Here is a 22,729-nt window from a genome sequence, read left to right as displayed (position 1 = left end):
AACTGATGGATTTCCAGTGCTTGAGCTTTATAATTTAATATGGATCAATGGAAAACACCCTCTAATATCAGTTTTACTATTTTTTAATAAGGACAAAAGGGAGAGCAGAATTTTTCAGGAGATAAGTGAGAGCAAGTAGTTTATTTTAAAAGAGGTTAAAGAATGAGTTAGAAATAGAATGAGGTTACCTGGTTTCTCATGCTGTTCAGGATCATATTTCTTTTTGGTAATACCAGGACCTTGGTTTTAGTTATTTTCTATTTGTCATTATGCTCTGCTAAGACCTCCATAGCACAGATTTATTACCTATCATCTAGATTATTGCATTGATCTCCTAATTGGTGTCCTTGCTTTCAATACCTCCTTATCCAATCCATGCTTTACAAAACTTCCACAAAGATTTCCCTTAAGCAGGTATCTGACCATGCAAATTCCCTGTTCAATAAATTCTACTGACTCTCTGTTTTTCTCAGGATAAAATATAAACCCCTCAGTTTAACCATTTATAATCTAGTCCCACCCTCTCTTTTCAGGCTCATTACTTCTCTTTTCACACTCTACTGCATAAACAAATTGGCCTTTTCTCTGTTCCTTACATATAGCACTCCATCTGGAGAGGCCCCATACTATACCTAAAATTCACTCTCCTCTTTAGTTCCACCTCTTAGAATCCCTTTCATTTTAAGATGCAACTTATATATCACCTTTTCCAGAATCATTTCCTGTTCCTCCCAGATCTTAATGTTCTTTCTCCCAAAATTAAGATATTTAACTATTTTGCATTAATTTTATATCATTCATATATATTTATTTTGTACATGTTGTCTCCCTCAAATGAAGATAAACTCATTGAGAGTTAAGATTGTTTTATTTTTTAAAAACTGTCTCCAGTACTGAGCATAGTGCATGGCACATCATGCTTAAATAAAAGCTAAAATAAATAAATGATTGTTGATTCTTTCATCATACCACTTCAAATGATGAGAGGTAGCAGAGAGTAATGCCCTGTGTAAATTTAAGGGGAACCAGTTAACACTGGTAGAGAGGAAGGTAGAGTGATCACAAAGTATAGGATACTTCTTGGGGAGAAGAGGTTGGACTGGAACCAAGTAAGAATCCAGAGGAGCCTGGGATATGGGCAAGTGATAGCATTAGTGCACTAAACTTTGCTGATGAAATAGAAAAGAGACAAGAAGTACTGGGGGTGGGAAGATGTCAAAGTTAAACTTTTCTACTTTTTTTCAGGATCCTGATACAAGGATCACATCCCTCTTTGCTCTTTAATTAGGGCAAGGGGGTAGCTATTTTTTCATGACCTTGAACTTCATGGACTATTTCCATGGTTCTAGCCATCTATTTTTCTCTTGGCAAAGAAGTATCTTCCTATTATCTTTCATTGTTAGTAAAGCCCTTTTGATCAAAACTATTTTTCCCCCTGCCTCTGTATTGCTCATAAATTTCTTCCTAGTGGGCTCCTGACTTTGTCTTCTATACTGATTTGTGACTTTTGCCATGGAATGATTAGTTACTTTTTTAATTGCCTTAAATCCATGGCTCATTCTATCTGCCTTCTGATGAAATACTTTGCAAGGCTTTCTAAGTACAGATTTTTCTCATCAGCACCAGCAGTAAATTATCTCTTCTGCAGATCTAGGTGTTTCCCAAGCATTCTGAGGCTGCATCCCTTCAGCATCCTAAGGAAGGGCCAGGCAGGGGGAAGATCAAATGAACACTATTTAAGACAGAGAAGTGAGTATTCTGAAGCCTCAGCTATGCTCTCCTCAGTTTTAATTCAGGAAAAAAACACTGACGTTATTCTGATTTTGTTTTATGTTCTGGCAAGACTCACTTTCTCCTTCACAACTCCATCAGTTAATTAATCAGGACCAAGCTACTTCTAGAAGGTGGGAGGCTGGTGCTTCAGTATCTCATCTCATTCTTAACCTGCATCTAAGTGTTTTTATTCCCTTTTACAAATGAGGAAATTGAAAGTGCTCGAGGAAATTGAAAGTACTTGAGGAAACTTGCTCATAGTCACGCAGCTAGTATTTAAGATAAGATTCAACCTAATTTCTCCTAACTCCCAAAATCAACATTACCCATTACACTGATGTCTCTTATTATAAGGAGGACAAGAAGGACAACAAACTATATTGTGCACCTTAAACATGCTAATATAAAGATTCTCACCTTATGTAATACCATCTCCTGAAGACTACAGGGTTTTTGTAAAGAATCCTCAAATCTGCAAGAGAATCCCGTGATTTTTCCCTTTTTCTAATTTTTCTCTCTCAACATGATTCATAAAGAAATGTGTATGAAAATAAACACTATAATTTTTTAAAATGTGGATACTATAATTATTAATAAAAAACAAATTTATTGAAAAGTATTTCTGAATTCATACTAACTTTTTGTCATGGATACTATCTTGGGGGTTCCCTTGCTTCCTCTAAGCAGTATTGTCAAGCTTCAAAGATAGCTTTGGTTATATTTTTTAGATAGTTTAACAGGGCTCTTTAGCAGTTAGCTTCCAATATAAATGGGAGCACAGGAAGAAGTGTCTCTAGCTTTTAACTCAGATGATATATATTGTCTTACTTTTCTGATTCTATAAAGATGTAAGCATATACATCAGCACTAAATTATATACTATTGGATTCTTGAATACAATGTCTTTGATTTTTTTTTCCAAGTTGTTTCATTTCTCTGTCTCCCAATAAGTCAGGAAGTTCCTTGAGGGCAGGAATGTTGTTATTCATTCATTCAATAATCATTTTTAAGTGCCTATTTGTGTTAGCCACAGTGCTGGATCCCAGCTATATAAGACAAAAGTGAAATTCTACCTCCCCTCAAGGAATTTACATTCTACTTTTCTTGATTTCTCCACTGCCCCTTACACTGTATTGGGGGAACAGTAGATGTTTAAGAAATGTATTCAATGGAATAGAAAGATTTGAAACTGTGAGAAAAAAATGCTGTATTCTGAAAAGTCACTGAATTTACAAGTTAACTTGGCTTTATTAGTAGTAATAATGACAATGATTATAATTACTTATCATTATTGTTGCTACTATGGTGTCATTATTGAATTTTAGTTGTTAAAAGCATTTTATAACAGTCAATTGAACTTTAAATGGCACTACTGCCATTCTACAAGGTAAGATGCACTTTTAGACTACAACTTCAGATAGCTGTGCTCAGCATATTCTGCAAGCTGATAAACAAAATTGCTTCAAGAGCAGCATAGACATTTGTACCAAGAATGCCAATAAACACCTCTTAATTCCAATCATGCACAGCCCCCTATTCTGGACAAAGTTATTGTCTATTTTGTTTCAACAGCAATTGCAGTTACTTTCTTCACAGGATGATTAGTGATTCCCAGGATTTCTTTAGTGTTAATAACTCTAGGGTCAGTGTTAACCCTCTATCTTTCTGAGAATGTGGGCTGTAAGAGTAACATTGTCAATGGGTATACAGAAAAATTGGTGTCCATTAGCACTAGATTTAAGGGGATCAAAAAGACACCAGACTCAGATCTCCACTATTTCTCCTTCACTCCCTCTGTTCCTTCATTCCTTATTTCCTTCATTCTTTCCTTGCTACTTCCCTGTTTTTCCTTTTGATGTGAATCCTGAAATCATCTTATCCTCTTCCTTTTTCAGGAAATACTAAAGCACTCATCCGGGAAACCAGGTATTTGCCTGGGCTTTAAAATACCTGGCTTTCCCATACTGCCTTTGTATTCTTCTGCATATTCAAGGCAATCTCAACATCTCAATATATGTCCTTGTTCCTGCCTTTATTTGCCCTCCTTTCCTGAGAAACCTCTCTCTCTCTCTCTCTCTCTCTCTCTCTCTCTCTCTCTCTCTCTCTCTCTCTCTCTCTCTCTCTCTCTCTCTCTCTCTCTCTCTCTCTCTCTCTCTCTCTCTCTTTCTCTCCCTCCCTCCCTCCTCATAGTGTCTTCCCTTTAATATATATTCTTCCTTACTATAGCTAACTCTGATTAGTCTGCTATATTCCTCTGTGGAATTAGCCTGCCAGTCAATGGTATACTCTTACCTCATGGCATATTCCTTTAATGAGTTCCAAACTCTTTTCCTTGGTAATCCTATTGCTCTCCCAAATCTATTTCATATTTATCACCTCTGGTGTTTATTTTACCTCTGCATCATTGTCTGTAACCTCTTCTCATAAATAAATGCTGATCTATTTCCAGAGATGCTTAAGAAAAAAATAAAAGAATCTATATGTTATAAAATGTTTATAGCAGCTCTCTTGGTGGTGAACAAAGAACTGGAAATTGCATTGGTGTCCATCCAGTGGGGAATGGCTGAACAAGTTTTACCATATGACTGTGATGGAATATTTCTGTGCTATAAGAAATGATGAGCTCAGTGATCTTAGAAAAAACATAGAAAGACTTGCATGAAATAATATGTAGCAAAATGAACAGAATCAAGAGAACATTTTATACAGTGACTGCAATATTGTTTTTATTAAAGCTTTTTATTTATAAAACATTGTAATTTTTCAACACTGACCCTTACAAACTTTCTGTTTCAAATTTTTTCCTCCTTCCCCCCACCCCGTAGATAGTAAGTACTCCAATACATGTTAAATATATTAAAATAAATGTTAAATCCAATATATGAATACATATTTATACAGTTATCTTGCTGCACAAGAAAAATAAGATCAAGAAGGAAAAAACTGGGAAAAAAAACAAAATGCAAACAAATAACAATAGAACAAGTGAGAATGCTATCTTCGGGTACATACGCAGTTCTTATGGTCCTCCCTCTAAGTATAGATGGCTCTCTTCATCACTGAACAATTGGAATTGGTTTGAATCATCTCATTGTTAAAGATAGCCACATCCATCAAAATCGATCATCATATAGTCTTCTTGCCATGTATAATGATCTCCTGATTCTGCTCTTTTCATTTAGCATCAGTTCATCATCCTGCTGGTCGTTTCTTACAGAACAAAAATATTACATAACAGTCATATATAATATATCTAATTTATATTTTAATGTATTTAACATCTACTGGTCATCCTGCCATCTAGGGAAGGGGGTGGGGGGTAAGAGGTGAAAAATTGGAACAAGAGGTTTGGCAATTGTTAACGCTGTAAAGTTACCCATGCATATAACCTGTAAATAAAAGGCTATTAAATAAAAATTTAAAAAATTAAAAAAAACATTCATATACAATAATTTATTTAGCCATTCTCCAACTGATGGGCATCCACTCAGTTTCCAGTTTCATGCTATTACAAAAAGAGCTGCCACAAACATTTTAACTGCAATATTATTTTAAGAATGAATGAGTAAATAAATTATTTTGTCTATTATAAGTACCCAAATAAAGACATATGAAGAAAGGTGATATCTGCACCCAGAGAAAGAACTAAAAGATAAAAACATATATAGAATAATTTTATATATATTACCTATTTTTATCTAATGGGAGTCACTGGGAAGGAGGAAGACAAAAAAATAAAGAGGGTGGGAGAAATTTACCTGATAATTTTGTATATTTGAAAGGAATAACAAGTTGTACATAGTAAATTTGCAATTTTTTGTACAATCTTTTTTTATTCTTTTATGTTTTAGAAATGTTTGTTTTATTCCATAAATTTTTAAAAAATGTTTTTGGAAGAAATGCTTCAAAAGGAAGACATAAAGGAAAAAATAATTTTAAAAGAAAGAAATACTAATTATGTGTTGAGAGATTAGAAGGTCTCAATATAAAACAAAAAGGAAGAAAAGAAGGACCACTGAATTTTTGCAACTACAAAATAGATTTATTATCTTCCATGAATGGTAGAACTGGACCTTCTGAAAAGGAAGCTCCTTTTTGTGATTCACAGTTCTGATGAAAATTCTCAAATGTAACTAGGGACATATCAGAGGAGTGGTGGCCCAAATAATATTCTGGTCAGACCAAAGTCGGTGTTTTGTATCCAGTTTTATTGTAATGTTTCAGGAAATACATTGTGTTAATTGAAGAGTAACCAGAGAGGGGAGACCAAGGTACTGAAGGGTTTGTTTTCATACAATATGATGAAAAATTAAAAGAATTGTGGGTGTTTAATCTGGAAAAAAGATTTATCTTAGGGGTCAAGGAAGCAGTCTTCAAATATTTGCAGTTGGAAAAGGGATTAGATGTATTCTACTTGGAGCCAAAGGGCAAAACTAGGAACCATAAACAGAAATTTAAAAGATGGAAATGTATAAGAAAAACATCCTAACAATTAGTTAACCAAAAGTAAAATGTGCTGTCTCAGGAGGTAATAGATTGTCATTCATTGGCACTTTTTAGGCAAAAACTAGATACATCCTTGTTGGGAATGTTGTCGACAGAATTCTTTTTCATATATGAGTTGAATTAGTTAAGTCAAAAAGCATTTATTAAGACCTTACCCTAAGACAGAATTTGTGCAAAGTGCTAGGAGTATAAAAAAAGGCAAGAAAGAGTCTCTGCTCTCAAGAATCTATGGGGGAGACAACATGCAAACAATTGTATACAGACAAAATATAACTTAGGTGGTACCTTCTACAGTGATAGGGAAAAGGGGGCTTAAAAGGAAGATAATGAATTAAGTTTGGGATATGTGGAGTTTAAAATGTCAATGAGACTTCTAGTTTAAGATGTCTAGTAGTCAGTTGTAGATACAAGACTAGAATTCAGGAAAGAAATTAGGGCAAGATAAATTAATCTGAAAATCATCAGGATAGAGATGAGATCATTGAATCCATGGGAGCTAATGAAATCACCAAAGGAAATAGAAGCTATAGTCGGAGATGAGAAGAGAGCTTGGAAAGAGTTTTAGGAGATGCTCATGGTTAGCAAGCAAACCTAATGAAACAAGCTGCAGCAAAGGTGAGAGAAGAAATGGTCGCATGGATGGGAGGAGGATCAGAAGACCGTAGTGTCACTAGAAAAAAGAGAATTTCAAGGAGAAGATGGTGATCAACAATATCAAGGGTTGCAGAGAGATCAAGAAGGATAAAAAATGGCCCATTAGATTTCCCATTAGGGAATTGCTGGTAAATCTGGAGAGAGCTGTGATCTCTGAAGTCCCTTCTAACTGAGATTTTGTGATTTTCTAAAACAAATCCTTCCTAAAAGACACTGAGGGAACCAAATATTGATCTAGCATGAATAATTGGGAGACATACTTTTTTTCCTGGAGTAAATATCTCATATAAGATACCTTCTAAGACTTGAGAGACACAATAACTAGTACCTATGATATGATATGGGAGATAGTTTCCCCATACCAAATAATGGAGTACAGGGGTGCTGTAGTGGGATATCAGGACTCCCCCCAGTACAGTACACAAAATGTTGGGGAGATGGAGAATTGAACTCCAAAAGTATATTGGGGTGTTTTAGTCAGGTGTCGCAAGGTATGTCAAAAGAATATGACATCTCCAAATCAAAAGGCAAAGATTTTATTATTATACCATCGACTAACATACTAAGTTCCAAAAGAAAGCTAGCCATTAACCAAGGGAAAGATGTAAGCTAAGTTTTCTAGTGGAAACCACCATTAACTGGGGGAAGACACAATTAGACAGACTTCAATGCTTAATGCCATAAGGCAAGCAGACACTAACAAACCCTCAGTGCCATAAGGTGGGCTAAATTCCCCAAAAAGGGAATTCAGTGGGGCATTATAGGCCAGTAGGTTCTTTTATAGGGGAAAAATAACCTTGGGGGTTGACATCTCTGAAGTTCCTTCTACTCTGAGATTTTGTGATTTTCTAAAACAAATCCTTGCTAAAAAGACACTGAAGGAACCAAATATTGATCTAGCCTTCTAATTAGGTAAAATAACCATAAGGTTTGTTAGTGTAAGGAATTGAACAAGGAATTCAACCAGGACCTACTTTAACAAAAAGGGCCCACTTAATCCTATTAATGTCTCTCCCTAATTGCCTCAGGGAGTAGTTTGGTTTCCAGAGTATGTATAGAGAGCCTTCAATTAAGACTCTCTCTGTCAATAGATACCTAGCATTGTAGTTACCATTACAATTATGCCTGCTTAAGGACCAAGGACCTAATCATCTAGTTCTGGTGTTCTTTGGACTCAATGTCCTCTTTTATAAAAATAAGAATAATAGCATTTCTTCTACTTAATTTAGAATATTTATGTAATTAAATTTTGAAAACTTTAAAGCATTATAGAAATGGGAGTTGGGTAAGTCTTGAGTAAGAAACAGATTTTTGATGATTTTTAACCTTTTTGTATGTGATCTGCATTCCTTTGATAATCTGGGGAAGCCTGTAGATTCCTACTCAGAGTAATGCTTTTACTTCATTTTATTTTATTTATTTATTTTTGCTGAGGCAATTGGGCTTAAGTGACTTGCCCAGGATCACACAGCCAGGAAGTGTTAAGTGTCTGAGACCAGATTTGAACTCGGGTTCTCCTGACTTCAGGGCTGGTGCTCTATCCACTGCGCCACCTAGCTCCCCCAATGATTATAAAAAATAAAATAAAATAAGATTACAAAGGAAAAAATATTTTAAAATGCAATTGTCGAAATATATTTTAAAAACCAAGATTATGAATACTAGATTATAGATCTCTGCCTTAGAGGAACAGGTGTTATTTTTATCATTTGAAGGTAGGGACTTCAGAAAATATAGAAAAATATGAAAAACAAATAGCTGGCTAAGAAGATGGTGCCCAAGAATGGGATTTAGATTTCTAGAACAAAGCTTGAAATAAAGGACTGACAGACTTCTGAGTGGAGATGAAATGTATCTAAGGAGGGTTGGTAAAAAAAATATATATATATATTGTCCAGAGACTTCTGGATACAACCAAGAAGATTTTAAATTTTAAATTGGAATGGAAAGGAGGAAGTACCCTCATAAATGTACTAATATAGTAATGATAAATAATAAAAAGGCCATAGGAAGAGGAATATCAGTAAAAAGGATAAATAACCCATAGACAACAATTTCCAAGAATAGGAAAAATATTAGTACTCATAGTCTATGACATTTATATATAAATGTGAGTAATAAATAAAATATACTACAAATCAAATAAAAAGAAATCATTTTGACTACAGAGGTACCACTGATATTTAATAATATATGATTCATGATTAGAATATAACAATGGAAGGTATGCCTTGTTGGAAAGGAATGAATTAAATAAAATAAAGTTAAGGTAAACATATTGATTACTAAGAAGAAAGACTCCCGTAGGGAATAGATGAAGAGGGGAGGATATGTGGGACAGAGAATTTGGATGAGTGTCAGTATAGGAAGAAAAAAATAAAGTGTTAGTGTTATGGGAATATATACTCCAAATAACATACTCAGAAGAAAGAAATTAGTGATGAAATTGGGAAATATATCATAATTTAGCATATTGGAATAATACTATCATAGTGGGATACTTTAACTCCAGATATATGATGATTTTTTTTTCCTTAAAGAGCTGGTAAATGTTTTCACTTGACTTAGAAAAATTTTGTTTTTCCAAGGGGAAGCAATGAGGAAAATTGTTATAATGTATATAGTTGCCTTTTTTTAAAAAGGAAATTGGATTTCACAGAATTAAAGCAAATATATAGGACCTGGCAATGTGTGTGTCATCTATGATCTAAAAATTCTACCTAGGAAGATTGCTCAAGAGAAATGCTTGTTACAGATATGATAATGACATGGAATCATAGAATTGAGGAGGTAGATTGAATTTTAATGGTCACCTCATTCCAATCATTCAGAAAACTGAGGCCAGTAAAATGAGGTAACACTAAGTCACATAGCTGAGCTGGGGCTAGACCCCAAGTAGGAAACTGTACTGTATCAATGTGATCCCAGAAACATTTCAATAGGGTGGTTCAAAATCAAAGTGCCTGATCTGAGCCACACATCTTGGAGTGTTTATAACAAGAAATTGGCATTTGGAAGCAATTTGGACTCTGAGTCTTTGTCCTGTCCAGCACTTTACAAGGAGTATAAACCAAGTAACTGCCTTTTATTGTGCCCAGCACTACGTCTAATAAAATACTCTTTTGCTGAAATCTCTGGGGCTTTCCTATATAAAAAGCTATTATTTTTACAAGATGAAACTCTCATCTATATTCTGCAAGGCAGTTTGCCCAGTTTATATAAGATAATCAAAATATCAGAAGGATGGTTTATAGAAGGAAAAGCACTCATGGCTATGTATAATTTATGGAGCATGCATGCATAAGTGGATTTGATAGATTTGTACAAAGAAACTATGTTAGCAAACATTAAGGCTTTGGTGGAGACCCGCAGTCAAGAAAATGAAGTTTGGGAGGTAATATACTACAAATATTTTTAACTCCAGCTATTAAAGAGGTCACTGATTGGGAAAGAAGCCTTTCATAAGAGATTTGGGGGAGGGAATTATTCATTGGGTTTCGTCACTATTATCTGCATAACAGAGCTCACCAATGTAGGCCGAGAAGAAGGCCAGACCAGAATGGGAAGCTTATTCATTCATTCATTTTTTGTTTTATTCATTCAACAAGCATTTATTAAGCATAATTTAAGCACATTACCTAGTGTAGAAACAGTATTGGTTCAGAAGGCTTGGACACTGAACATTCATGGGCCTCAATTTATTCTTATAAAAAATGAAGGCAATGGACTAGATACTGTCTGAGTATTCTTCCAATCTAAATCTACAATTATAATATCCTATATTACACACAAGTGGCATTCTGCTGAGTTCTGGAGATACAGAAACAAATGTAAAACAGACCCTTAGGAAACTTACATTCTACAAGAAGAAATAATTTATACTGAATAAATGAACTAAGCACTCATTAAGTGCTTGCTATGGGGAAAGCATAGTTTTAAGTGCTAAGAATACAAATAGAATGGTCTCTCTCCCTGCTCTCAAAGAGCTCACATTCTAATGGGGAAGACATATACAGAAGGTTTCAGTTGCAAGATAGATGGAAAGCTCCCATGGTCTTTAGGGTGCTATTGTAAAAAAAAAAATGTCAAAGCTTCATTTTTAATGTCATATCTATTGATAAAAATCAATACAAAGTATATGATAAAACATACAAAGTAATTTCAGATGTGATAGACTCTAAAATTTAGAGTGATGAGAATAGGCTTTTTTAGGGAAGTAATATTTGATTTGAGTTTTTAAAAATTATTTTCCCCCCAATTACATGTAAAAACAATTTTTTAATATTCATGTCTTGAAATTTTGACTTCAAAATTCTCTCCTTTTCTCCCTCTTTCTCTTCCTCCTCCCTGAGATGGTATTTGATTGAGTTTGGAAGAAGCTTGGGATTCTAAGAAATGGTTACAAAGAGTGATGAATTGGTTCAACCACTCAGGAAAGCCTTTTGGAACTAAAGAAGTCATTAAACTGCATACCATTGTATCCAGTCATATACCACCACCACACTTATGCCCAGGAAAAAGCAAAGAAAAAAAAGAAAATATATCCTTTCTTTCTTCCTTCTTTCCTTCTTTCGTTTCTTCCTTCCTTCCTTTCTTCTTTCTTTCTGTTCTCCCTTCCTCCCTCCCTTCCTTCCTTCCATCTTACTAGCCATCTTTATTTTTCTAAATTAGCATAAAAGCATGGAAAAACTGAAAACCTATGTCAGGCCACAGGGTAGAAAGAAAGTCCATTTGCATGTAATATCAAAGCTAAAGAATAGGAAAAGTCACCAAAGTGCACTGGCTTCATGAGACTGACATGGGAGGAAGATGACCTGTGCTTGAAGGGATGGCAAGCAAATCTGTTTGTGAACACAGAAAAGACCTAACATGACAGATTGGGTTATGGCCCAGGGCTGCCAGGAAAAAACTGATCTTGCAGGAGAGGCCACAGATGCACATGAATCCACAAGCTCAGTTTTCTTAGACTCACCAGAAAGTATAATCTCGAGAAAATTACTTAATCTCTCTAGGCTTTAATTTCCTCATTTTAAAAGGAAAGGGTTGGAATAGATGACTCCTAAGGGACTTTCCAGCTCTGCAATAAGTTTGTGATATGATTCTATAACTGCATCATGTACATCATTTCATTCTCTACAGCATTTACTATTAAACTGCATATGTAATAGGCACTCAGTCTCACTAAATACTAATACATGAAAGAAAAAAAAATTAAATTGAGCAAGAGATTTTTAAAAAATGCATTTTCAGTGCTAGTGCTAAAGCGCAACCAGATTTAATTAGAGGATGACGAGGAAATAGTTGGAAAGTTTTAATATTCTTAAGGCTGTTGGGACTCATCTAATTTTCTTTGAAATGTTCCTTCTAAATGAATATTTCTTTGATAAAAATGTAACCCTAACAATAGCTCTGTTTTTTATACTTATTTATTCTGATTTATGTTAGGGATGTATGTGTGTGTGTGTGTGTGTGTGTGTGTGTGTTGGGAGAAATGGGCCTAACAAATGGAAGAAAAGGAAATTTTTCTTGAGTTAGTTAGGATTTGGAAGGTGGAACGACCAAAGAAAAATAATTAAAGAGCATGTGTGTGTACATATATGTACATGTAAGCATTTATATATCTGTAGATGTATATATATGTACATATTTGTGTGTGTGTGTGTGTGTATATATATATAATGTGTTTGTGTGTGTGTATATATATAATGTGTATGTGTGTGTGTGTGTGTGTGTGTGTACCTGAGTCCCAAAACTCATTGTGTGCAACTCTCCTCATGAGAAGACATCAGTGCTTTGTGTGTATGTGAGGGATGGGACAGATTTGGCAAGGAGGGAGAGAAGAAAAATCTATCTCTGGGTATGTCTAGCTTCCAGCATTAAGAGAGAAGATGCATGTGTTTCCACTCTCTCTTCAAGAACATGAAAGGAGAAAGACTTTAGTAAAAAGCCAATATGTACAATGTTGATTGTGTCCTTATATTTAGCTTTGTTGCACTAAAGAATTCAGGGAATTTCTCTTTGAGTGAAATCTGAGACTTATCTTCAGCTAAGATATCTTACTCTCATGGGAGAACTCCTTCAATTTGTATCATCTGTTATACATACATACAAACATACATCCATTTATAATTTTAAAATTATATATATATAATGTATATATACATGTATATGAGAATGTGGATATATTCTCATCTGCTTAACCTCTTTGATTTCTGTTTTGCTATCAAATTGGATAAGTGAGGGGATGTTTGGGTTTTGTTATTCTATGTATATTTTGTGGAACTGGTATTTGGTGAGAAAGGAGTCAAATCTTGGATATAAAAACTTGAGTGTCCCTTTTTTCCTCATTAGGAAGTGATCAAATTCTGATGGATGTGGCTCTTTTCAATAATAAGATGATTCTGACCAATTCCAATAGACTTGTGAGGGAGAGAACCACCTGTGTCTAGAAAGAGGACTGTCTTTCTGTGGATCACCTTTTTGTTGTTTTTTTCCCCTTTTTGATCTGATTTTTCTTGTACATAAATGTGAACATATGTATAGAAGAATTGTTTGTGTTTGACATATATTGGGTTACTTGCTGTTTGGGGAGGGGATAGTGGGAAGAGGAGAAAAATTTAGAACATAAGGTTTTGCAAGGTTGAATGTCGAATATTATTTTTTCATATATTTTGAAAATAAAATGTTATTACCTAAAAATAAAATAAAAGAAATGGTGATCAAAACTTTAGTTTTAACCTAAAAATTATTTCCCCTAGACTAACCATTTTTATATGAGCAGTTAGATATAATGCTATCCTTATATTTCATCTCTGTGAGAAGAGCAGAAATTTTGGCTTTTGCTATCAACTTCCTGCTTCTTCTCTTGAAAGGAATTAATGTCTCCCTTTAAGAGGAAGGGCAGGGGAAGAAGCATCTATTTTTGTCTCCAATGTGAGTGAAAGACATCGAGATAGCCAGTTGTTATGCACATGCATGTATATATGCATTCACATTTATATGTATTACACATATGCGTATAAAACATATAAACACATGTAATTATATGTATACACAGAAATGAGTATGTATGTGTATATACTTCCCTACATATTTACATAAAAGTGGGTGTATATTACATATTCACATATCTAAGTGTATATATGTGTCTGTGTGTGTTTTTATAGTGTATGGGGTATTCAAGGAAGACTACCATCTCTGTTGTGAGGACTACCTGAACTTCTTTCAAGGCTGCTCATCCACCTTCCATGTTCACCTCTTCCTCTCACCTGTGGCTTCCAGAAGATGTAACATGTTGAAACTATTTCTAGTCATGTGAAAAGATGTTTTGAATCACTATTGATCAGAGAAATGCAAATTAAGACAACTCTGAGATACCACCTAACATCTCTCAGATAGGCTAGGATGACAGGAAAAAAAATATGAATTTTGAGGGGATAAAAAACTGGGACATGATGCATTGTTTATTTAAAATAAACCATTCTGGAGAGCAACTGAATTATGCCCAAAAGTTACAAACTGTATACCCTTTATCCGCAGGTTCTACTGGCCTTATACCCCAAATTGATATTAAAGAAGGAAAGGGACCTGTATGCCAAAATGTTTGTAGCCCTATTTTAGAGGCCAGAAACTGGAAAAATGAATGGATGCCACAATTAGAAATGGGAATAAACGTGGTTATGAATGTTATGGAATATTTTGTTTTTTTTATTTAATAGCCTTTTATTTACAGGATATAACATGGGTAACTTTACAGCATTAAAATTGCCAAACTTTTGTTCCAGTTTTTCACCCTTACCCCCCACCCCTCCCCTAAATGGCAGGATGACCGAGATGTTAAATATATTAAAATATAACTTAGATAAAATAAGTATAATGACCAAAATTATTTTGTGTCAAAAAGAATGACTCTAATTATTGTAAATTAGCTTGTGAAGGAAACAAAAAATGCAGGTGTGCATAAATAAGGATTGGGAATTCAATGTAATGGTTTTAGTCATCTCCCAGAGTTCTTTTTCGGTAGCTGGTTCAGTTATTACTGCCCATTGGAAATGATTTTTGATCCTTTGTTGAGGATGGCCGGGCCATAGAACGGTCAATATAGTATTGTTGTTGAAGTATATAATGATCCCTGGTCCTGCTCATTTACCAGCATCAGTTCGTGTAAGTCTTCCCCAGGCCTTCTGAAATCATCCTGTTTCATTTCACAGAACAGTAATAGGAAATTATTGTTGTAAACAAGAGACACGATTAGAAGGAAGCAACAAACTGAAAAAATCTTCACAGTTAAAGATTCTGATAAAGGCCCATTTCCAAAATATATAGAGAACTGACTTAATTTATAAGAAACCGCCTTCTCCAATTGAAAATGGTCAAAGGATATGAAAGACAATTTTCAGATGATGGAATTGAAATTATTTCCCATATGAAAGGTTCCAAATCATTATTAATCAGAGAAATGCAAATTAAGCAACTTGGATATCACTACATACCCCGATTGGCTAAGATGGGAAAAATAAATTGATTGTTGAGGGGATGGAAAACTGGGACGATGCTTGTTGGTGAAGTTTAAATGAATAAACCATTCTGGAAAATCAACTATGCCCAAATCAAACTGTGCATATCCTTTGATCCAGCAGTGTTTCTACTGGGCTTATACCCCAAGGAGATACTAAAGAAGGGAAATGCCAAAATGTTTGTGGCAGCCCTGTTTGTAATGGCTAGAAACTGGAAAATGAATGGATGCTCATCAATTGGAAAATGGTTTAAATTGTGGTATATGAATGTTATGGAATATTATTGTTCTGTAAGAAATGACCAGCAGGATGAATACAGAGAGGCTTGGAGAGACTTATGAACTGACGCTAAGTGAAATGAGCAGAACCAAGAGATCATTATATACGTCAACAATGATACTGTATGAGGATGTAATCTGATGGAAGTGGATTTCTTTGACAAAGAGACCTAATTCAGTTTCAATTGATCAATGATGGACAGAAGCAGTTACACCCAAAGAAAAAAAAACACTGGGAAATGAATGTAAACTGTATTTTTGTTTTTCTTCCCGGGTTATTTTTACCTTCTGAGTACAATTCTCCCTGTGCAACAAGAAAACTGTTTGGATCTGCACACATACATTGTATCTAGGATATACTACGACATATTCAACATATATAGGACTGCTTACCATCTAGGGGAGGGGGTGGAGGATGGGAGGGAAAAATCGGAACAGAAGTGAGTGCAAGGGATAATGTTGTAAAAAAAAATTACCCTGGCATGGGCTCTGTCAATAAGAAGTTACTATAATAAAAAAAACTAGCAAAACAAATGAAAAAAAAAGGAATATTATTGTTCTGTAAGAAATGATCAGCAGGATGGAATAAGGTGGAATCCTTCTGACTCAATTTCTCAGTAGTGTTCCTTTGAATAAGAACCCACCTGATTATTCCTGAGTCTGGCTATAAGGTAGAATTGTTATTGCATATATGAGTGGAAACATTCCTCTGAGTTCTGCAGCCTTAAGAGGGGTTAGTGGAAAGTAAGTATGGATACAAACTGAGCTAAGGATGCTTTATCCTGTCATGTACGTGCTCTCAGGCTGAGTCCTAAAGGACCAATTTTTTATTATAATCATGTCCATGCTTTTTCCTCTTATAACAAATTTCTATAATCAGGATAAGTGTTCAGTAGAAACTATGAGCACAATTCCAAGTATGTAAGACCATGCAGTTTCTTATCTCAAAATATGCAGTCATTATATCCTAAATAAGTAGTGTGTATTTGTTCTAGTCATCTATCTGTTGCTAGATGCATCTGTCTTTTATTGCTGACTTTCCTGATAGACATCTTTATTTGTGGTAATTATTGGGGACACTGATGGTTGGGATGATACATGGCCTCAGATGGGAGCTGGGGGGTACAGAACCTCAATTTGTATATTGAATAAACTCAGTAAAACTAGGGGCCATGGTTGAAATAATTACTAACCAGATGACAAAGGCATTGGATTTGTTAGCAGACCAGGCCATTTAGATTAAAGAAGCAGTACTCCAGCATAGACTGGTATTAGATTATTTGTTGGCTGAAGAAGATGGAGTTTGTGGGAAATTAAATTTTTGTTGGGTGAAAATTGATAATAATGGGCAAGTAGTGAAGGAAATTGCCAAAGACATAAGAAAATTGGCCTATGTCCCATTCTAGACCTGGTCCTCCCCATTTAATACCTTGGTCTGGAGGCAGCTGGTGGAAACAGGTTCTTTAGTTCCTTCTGATTGCTTTAAGTGGAGTTGTATCTACCTTCCTTGTGTGATGCAGTTTATCACAAGGGTAGTATAGACATCACTGGTCAGGATGGTTAAAGATTGAACAACCGGGGGGGAGAAGTCCAGTTAGACTTGGAGTATTAAAATGGTGAAGATGGACCCCAGTAGAGAAAAAAAAATAGATAAAGAGGAATTGGAGACTGAGAAAAAGATGGTTGAGAAAATGTATCAAGAATGGTGTGAGAGGTCTTCAAAGGTTAATAAGTGGAGGGATTGTGTGGAATAAACTGAGCAAAGACCTTTTCTAAGAATGTGATTTGAAATTTTGAGATTTTGCAATAATGAGTTGAGCTATAGCTAAAAGCTGCAGGTTTTTGATGATCTTAAACAAACATTTCCCTCCTGTCTCTCCTCACACACATTTTCATTAGCATTTAAGTACCTAATAGGTGAAATGTGTTCCGGGATCAATATTTAGTCTCTGGATAAATTAGCCAATCTTCTGAGAAAAAATAAGAAGTGAGGTGGGGGTTTCTGGTTAGGTCTATATAATCTGGTGTTTGCACTTTGCACTCTTGTTCTGATACCTTGTCAGTTGGGAGTTGCCCTTTCTTGCGAGATCATAACAAATCCCTTTTTTTTTTTTACCTTGAGAGTCTCCAATTTTAATTTGGGGTAAGGGTCGCTGTACCACAGTTTTGCCCTCAAACACTTACTAGCTGTATGATCCTGGGCAAGTCACTTAGTTCTGCTTACCTTAATTTCCTCATCTGTAAAATGAGCTGGAGAAGGAAATGGCAAACTGCTCCAGTATCTCTGCTAAGGAAAACTCAAATGTGGTCACAAATAAAGAGTTGGACATCATGACCAACACCAATAAAATTATATATAAGACTATGTATCTCCCCTGTTAAGCACTTGAGAAACTGATTCAAACACAAACATGAGAACCTGTTTAACCTTATATGGTTTTTATCTTAGTACTTAAGACAATAGGGTAGTAAGTTGATTCAGACCTGATTCATAAGTGGGACCCAAAGATTATTCATTAATGGTTTGAAGTCTTCTTGGAAGATCCCTGAGGATCTGGGGTTGGCCCATGGCTGTTTAACATTTTTGTCAGCTTTGCATAAAGACATTAATAGCATGCTAATCAAATTTGGTTTGGCCCCAAATTCTGGCTCATCCAGACTTTCTGATTCCTGATGCTTTTCATCCAATAAATTAGCTACACATTATCCCTTATATACAAGAAACTGATGGGTTGGGAGGATACAAAGATGAGAATAGACTGCTCCCAAAGAATTTCTAATCTCACAGGGGATTTGTTTACAGATAAGTAACTTTAGATGAAATTTGGTAAGGGAAAAAAAACTATAGAAAATTGAAAAGAGATTTTCAAGGTCGGGGAGATTGGGAGCAAACAGGAAAAGAAAACTTTCTGGAGATGGTAGAACCAAGAAATTAAGTTCTCCCTGTTTTTAAAGATGAGGAAATGAGTTGGAGAGAGATCATATGATTTGCCTGAGGTCCCAAAAGTAATAAGAGGTACGATTTAAATTTGGGTTTTCTCCCTTCACCTAGTGGTACAAATTGGAAGAATGAAACAGGAACAGCCAATACTAGTTAGGAAACTGTTGCAGAGTTGGTGCTTGGATACAATCAAGCTTAAATGGTTCTTATGTAGACTCAGGCAGTTCTGTTTTAGAATTACAAAAACTGGGGCAGGTAGTTGGTTCAGTGGAAGTCAGAAGGACCTGAATTCAAATCTGACCTCAGACATTTGACACTTCCCGGCTGTGCGACCCTGGGCAAGTCACTTAACCCCAACTGCCAGAGAGAGAGAGAGAGAGAGAGAGAGAGAGAGAGAGAGAGAGAGAGAGAGAGAGGCAGAGACAGAGAGACAGAGACAGAGACAGAGACAGAGAGAGGCAGAGAGAGAGAGAAACTAAACCATCTTTGCCTTCAAGGAGTTTACCTTGATGAGGAAAGAAGATACATACATAATACATATGATAAAATAATAATTATAAATAAAAGGTAATTTGAAGAGGGAGAGCACCAATAATAACAGAGTGATTGGGAAGTTATTGGGAAGAGATCACACCTGAATTGATCCTTGAAGGACATAAGGATTCTAAGAGGAAGAGATGAAGGTGTGTGTTAAGTATAGGAGATGGCTTGTGAAAATAATGTAGAATTGCCTAGTTTGGGAAATTAGCTATAATACAGTTGACCACAGAATAAATGGAATGGGATAATCTGAAACAAGATTTGACAGGTAGGTTGGAGTCAAACTCAGGAAAACCTTAAATGCCAGCCAAAGGAGTTCATATTTTATCCTAGGGGCAACAGGGATCTACTAAATGTTTTTGAGTAAAAGAATTAATATGGTCAGGATACATAAGTAAGCATAATAAAAGGCAGGGAATGAACAGATCAGGCTAACATGGTAATGAATCAAGACATGGTAAGTGGAAGGACAAGACTGGGTATTAGGCAGACATTAGATAAGTCCCAGAAAATAAGGTGGCCAGGTTTCTGCCATTTAACTTGATATGAGGAATTTGCGTAAAAAATAAAACATTATTGTAAAGAGATTTAGGGACTTTGAAAATAATTATACAAACTCAGGAAGAAAGAATAGTTTATTAATGAGTTAGTAAGCATTTGAAAATAAATTATTTTTGAGCATTAGATGTGTTAATTTGTATCTTAATTGATACTAAACATACTAGCATGGAAATCTATTTTCTTTTGAACTAGTTCTTCGAAAAGGATGGAGGCGTTCTTGGTCTGCTTCATACTTTGCAAGTGCTTCTTGAATTTTTTCACCAAATTCTTTCCTTGCCTCCAACCCTGCTTCATATTCTTTCCTTTCTGCTTCTTTTTCTGCCTCTCGCAATTGTTGCTGATGTTCAATTTGAGCTTGCAGATTCTCCCTATATTCCAGGGTTTCTCCGAATTTTCTAATAAGAAATATTAATAATAAGAAATAATAAGAAATGATACAAGTGTAAAAATTACCAAATTAAGTATTTAAATTTCCTTAAGATATTATTTGCTATTTTTCAGTAAAGTAATGACACCTCTTTCATATCAGTTGAGAGGATCAGACAGTGCTGATAAAAATAATAAATAAAATATAATAATTCAATGACTAATAATGAACATACAAAGAATCTTATAGAAAACATTACAATACAAAAATGAAGAGTAAATATCTTTTTAAGGGAAATACTGTGAGTTATTATTGCTAAAAGTTATCTAAAAATACTACTTGAAGCATGTATGATAAAACCAGACAAGTGGGTATAATTTGGTTTTAGTGGTTCTAAGCTAATAGTGGAGTAATACCATTATCTTTTATAAAATAGATATACTTATTTTTTATGAAAGAAATGTCTTTTTTTCAGACATTGAAAATAGTATTGAAATGAATAGTAATGAATCTGAGAACCCAGGAAATGGAAATTAAGGATTAAAAAAGATATAAGGTAAGTCCCCTCCCTTCTTCAGACTATAAGCTGATTTGGGCAACAGTATTAACTGCTGCCATAATGAGGAAGTAACGAAAAGCTAAATTTCTCTCTTCTTCATACTCCTCAATCCAAATTTAGTTGTGGCAGATAAGGGGCATCCTGGAATACTGGCTTACTGGGTTAGTACAAAAAAATATTATCATAGGCCAGATTCATTATACACAGGAATTATTAGGTTCCCTAGTTTGACAAACTATTAAGTATTTATGATACCATAACATTAGATTAACAAATCCAAAGAAAGCGGGGAAAAAATCATTTAAGTCATTTTCTCAGGCTTATCAACCTAGGATCATTCCTACCAATGCAGCTGGTCATCCTATACTCATTTAGCACTACTGTTTATTTTTTAGTATTTGTATGCTTTCTAGACCAGAGTTTAGCATTGATGACTGTCAAATTTTATGAAGATTTTATTTCCTGAAGGAAAGAAGTTAAACAGATGTGTTATTAATAAATACAATTGGGGCTCTATCCCCAATATATATTTACAAATGATTTTTATTATAAGAAAAATAAAAAATAATGTTGTACCTTGCATAATTTTCTGCATCTTCACAGTTAAGTTCTTCAAAACCTTTCATTATTAATTCCTCATCAAGACATTTTTCTTTTTCCTCTCTTTCCACTAAAAAAATAAAAGTAATTAATTTCCAAACTATGGAATTGTAAGTCACCTTCTCCCCGTCCCCCCAAAAAACTTACTCCTTTAAACAAGATGAAAACTTGCCCACATTTTTTCTGGCCTTCATTAATACATTGCCTTTTTATTTTTTTTCCTATCCCCCAATTTCCTTTATTGTTTTCTTTTTTATGTTTTTTTTTTCTGATAAAGGCCTCATTTCTAAAATATATAGAAGATTGACTCAAATTTATAAGAATGCAAGCTAGTCTCTGATTGATAAATAGTCAAAGGATATGAACAGAAAATTTTCATATGAAGAAATTAAAACCATGTATAGTCATATGAAAAAATGCTCTAAATCATTATTGATCAGAGAAATGCAAATTAAGACAACTGAAGTACCACTATATACCTCTCAGATTAGCTAAGATGACAGGAAAAGATAAAGATGAATGTTTGGAGGGGATGTGGGAAACCTAGGACACTAATAAATTGTTGGTGGAATTGTGAACTGATCCCACAATTCTGAAGAACAATTTGAAATTATGCCCCAAAGACTATCAAACTGCATCCCTTTGATCCAGCAGTATCTCTACTGGGTTTGTATCCCAAAGAGATCATAAAAAATGGAAAAGGACCTGTATGTGCAAAAATGTTTGTGGTAGTCCTTTTTGTAGTAGTAAGGAACTGGAAACTGAGTGGATGCCCATCAGTGGGAGAATGGCTGAATAAGTTATGACATATCAATGTTATAGAATATTATTATGCTATGAGAAACAATCAATAGGATGTTTTCAGAAAGGCCTGGAGAGATTTACATGAACTAATGCTGAGCAAAATGAGCAAAACCAGTAGATCATTATACATGGCAATAAGATTATACAATGATCAATTGTGATGGACGTGGCTTTTGTGACTTTTTTGTTTTGTTTTGTTTTCACATGGAAAAATTTATTTTTTTATTTTTATAAAGCTCCAATAAATCTGTGATAGAGAAAGCCATCTGTATCTAGAAAGAGGAGCATGGGGACTGAGTGTGGATCACAACATAGTATTTTCATCTTTTTGTTGTTTGTTTGCTTGTTTTTTCTCTCATTTTGTTTTCCTTTTTATCTAATTTTCCTTGTGCAGCATGAAAATTTGTGGAAATATGTATAGAAGAATGGCATATGTTTAACATTTATTGAATTGCTTGCTGTCTAAGGGAGAGGAGTGGGAGGAAGGGAGGGAGAAAAATTTCAAACACAAGGTTTTGCAGGGGTGAATGTTGAAAAGTATCTTTTCATGTTTTTTGAAAATAAAAATGATATTAATAATAATAAAAAAACCCATTTTGTTATACGACTGTCTAGTGTATTACTTTTTTG

The 22,729-nt window shown here is 34.7% G+C and overlaps 1 protein-coding gene across 1 annotated transcript in view; it reads right to left on the bottom strand.

Moving 5' to 3' along the window:
• Positions 1-19,815: 19,815 nt before the first annotated feature.
• The window catches only part of CFAP53 (cilia and flagella associated protein 53), a 34,909-nt gene continuing 31,995 nt past the window's right edge, over positions 19,816-22,729 (bottom strand). Inside the window, exons 7-8 of the mRNA XM_012541163.2 lie at positions 21,272-21,365; positions 19,816-20,164 (exon numbers count right to left, since the gene is read on the bottom strand). Coding sequence (XP_012396617.1) covers positions 19,930-20,164; positions 21,272-21,365 — 329 coding nt within the window. The 3' untranslated portion in view covers positions 19,816-19,929. The remainder of the gene's footprint in view (positions 20,165-21,271; positions 21,366-22,729) is intronic.

This window comes from Sarcophilus harrisii, chromosome 1 (genome assembly GCF_902635505.1).
Source record: "Sarcophilus harrisii chromosome 1, mSarHar1.11, whole genome shotgun sequence".
Classification (NCBI taxonomy): domain Eukaryota; kingdom Metazoa; phylum Chordata; class Mammalia; order Dasyuromorphia; family Dasyuridae; genus Sarcophilus; species Sarcophilus harrisii.
This window is presented reverse-complemented; position numbering and strand designations above follow the sequence as displayed.